Genomic DNA, 1305 nt, shown 5'->3' with positions numbered 1-1305 from the left:
GGTGAGCAGTTGTGTCCTCTCCCCTTGTTATTTCCCTTATCATTATTATTGGTAGCAGTAGTGGTTTGTATTATACAATAGTTACTGGAGTGCTCTTATCTCAACCCGTGGGAGTTACACTCCTCTGATTTTCCTCCCCATCCCTCTGGGAGCGGGGGGAAGAAGAAGTGGGGCAGTGAGTGAGAGGCTGCGTGGTTCTGACTTACCGGCTGGGCTTAAACCATGACAACAGGGAACAGTGATCAGTGGCTCCCCACCAGTTCCCCCAGTTTCTATACTGAGCGTAATGTTCTGTGGTATGGAATACCCCTTTGGCCAGTTTGGGTCAGATGTCCTGCCTCTGCTTCCTCCCAGCTTCTTGTGCCCCTCCTCATTGGCAGAGCATGAGAGACTGAACAGTCGTTCACCAGGGTAAGTGGTATTGAGCAACAACTAAAATACTGGTTTGTTACCAGCATTGTTCTCAGACTAAATCCAAAACACAGCACTGCACCAGCTACTAGGAATGAGAAAAATAATTCTGTCCCAGCCGAAAGCAGGACATTGACTCAATGTTCAGTGATCACAAATGCAAAACATTTTTGTTTTGTTACATGAATACATTTTTCTAAAAGAGCTGAAAGAGATGTTAAGAAATAAACTAAAAGAGCACCTGCAACAGAAGAAAAAAAAAATCACACAATAACTGTTATAGGCATGTATTCGTTATTTAACAGAGGTAAGTAACAGCCTGCAGCATTCCCTTTAACTAGAGCCAAAGATCACTGGCCAATCAGTTTCTTACCTGGCATCTAGGTTGCCAAGTCAAAGTAACTGCAGTCTATTTTTTATGCGTGAAATTGATCTGTTTTCTAGGTGGGCCAAGGCATCACAGATAGAAAATAGCAGTTTTGAGATATAGCCCTGTCACTTCGGGGAGCTCACTGGCCTCCTATCTCAGATTTTGTAATGCCCCAGTTTATCTCTGCCAAATAAGAATCTCTAGAATGAAAACGTTTGACTGATGTTAACTGGTTTTGTACCTGGCAGCCTCTTCAAACTGTATGTCATCCATAGATGCAGTCACACAAGACACACCAGCATGTTTCTCAGCTTCAAAAGAGACACAGGGACATACAATTACCACACTGTGTTTGCAGCAAGCTATTCACTTACATACTTGTGCACAAGACAGAGAGATGAAACACAGTAGGTCCCACTTCTTTCGATCACCTTAATGCAAGCCTGCAGTAGGCCTCTTAGAAAAAGAAAAGCTAAGTAAGAATAAAGTTAATATTTATCATTGAAATAAGGGTAACATCAGGA

At 42.6% G+C, this 1305-nt stretch overlaps 1 protein-coding gene across 1 annotated transcript in view; it reads right to left on the bottom strand.

Moving 5' to 3' along the window:
* ACOT12 (acyl-CoA thioesterase 12) overlaps positions 1-1054 on the bottom strand; it is a 29217-nt gene extending 28163 nt beyond the window's left edge. The window contains exon 1 of the mRNA XM_010014305.1: positions 1023-1054. Within this exon, the coding sequence (XP_010012607.1) occupies positions 1023-1054 (32 nt within the window). The remainder of the gene's footprint in view (positions 1-1022) is intronic.
* Between the last annotated feature and the right edge of the window lie 251 nt (positions 1055-1305).

This window comes from Nestor notabilis, unplaced genomic scaffold (assembly GCF_000696875.1).
Source record: "Nestor notabilis isolate BGI_N333 unplaced genomic scaffold, ASM69687v1 scaffold11405, whole genome shotgun sequence".
NCBI lineage: Eukaryota > Metazoa > Chordata > Aves > Psittaciformes > Psittacidae > Nestor > Nestor notabilis.
The sequence above is the reverse complement of the archived record's forward strand: the minus strand, read 5'-3'. Positions and strand labels throughout refer to the sequence as shown.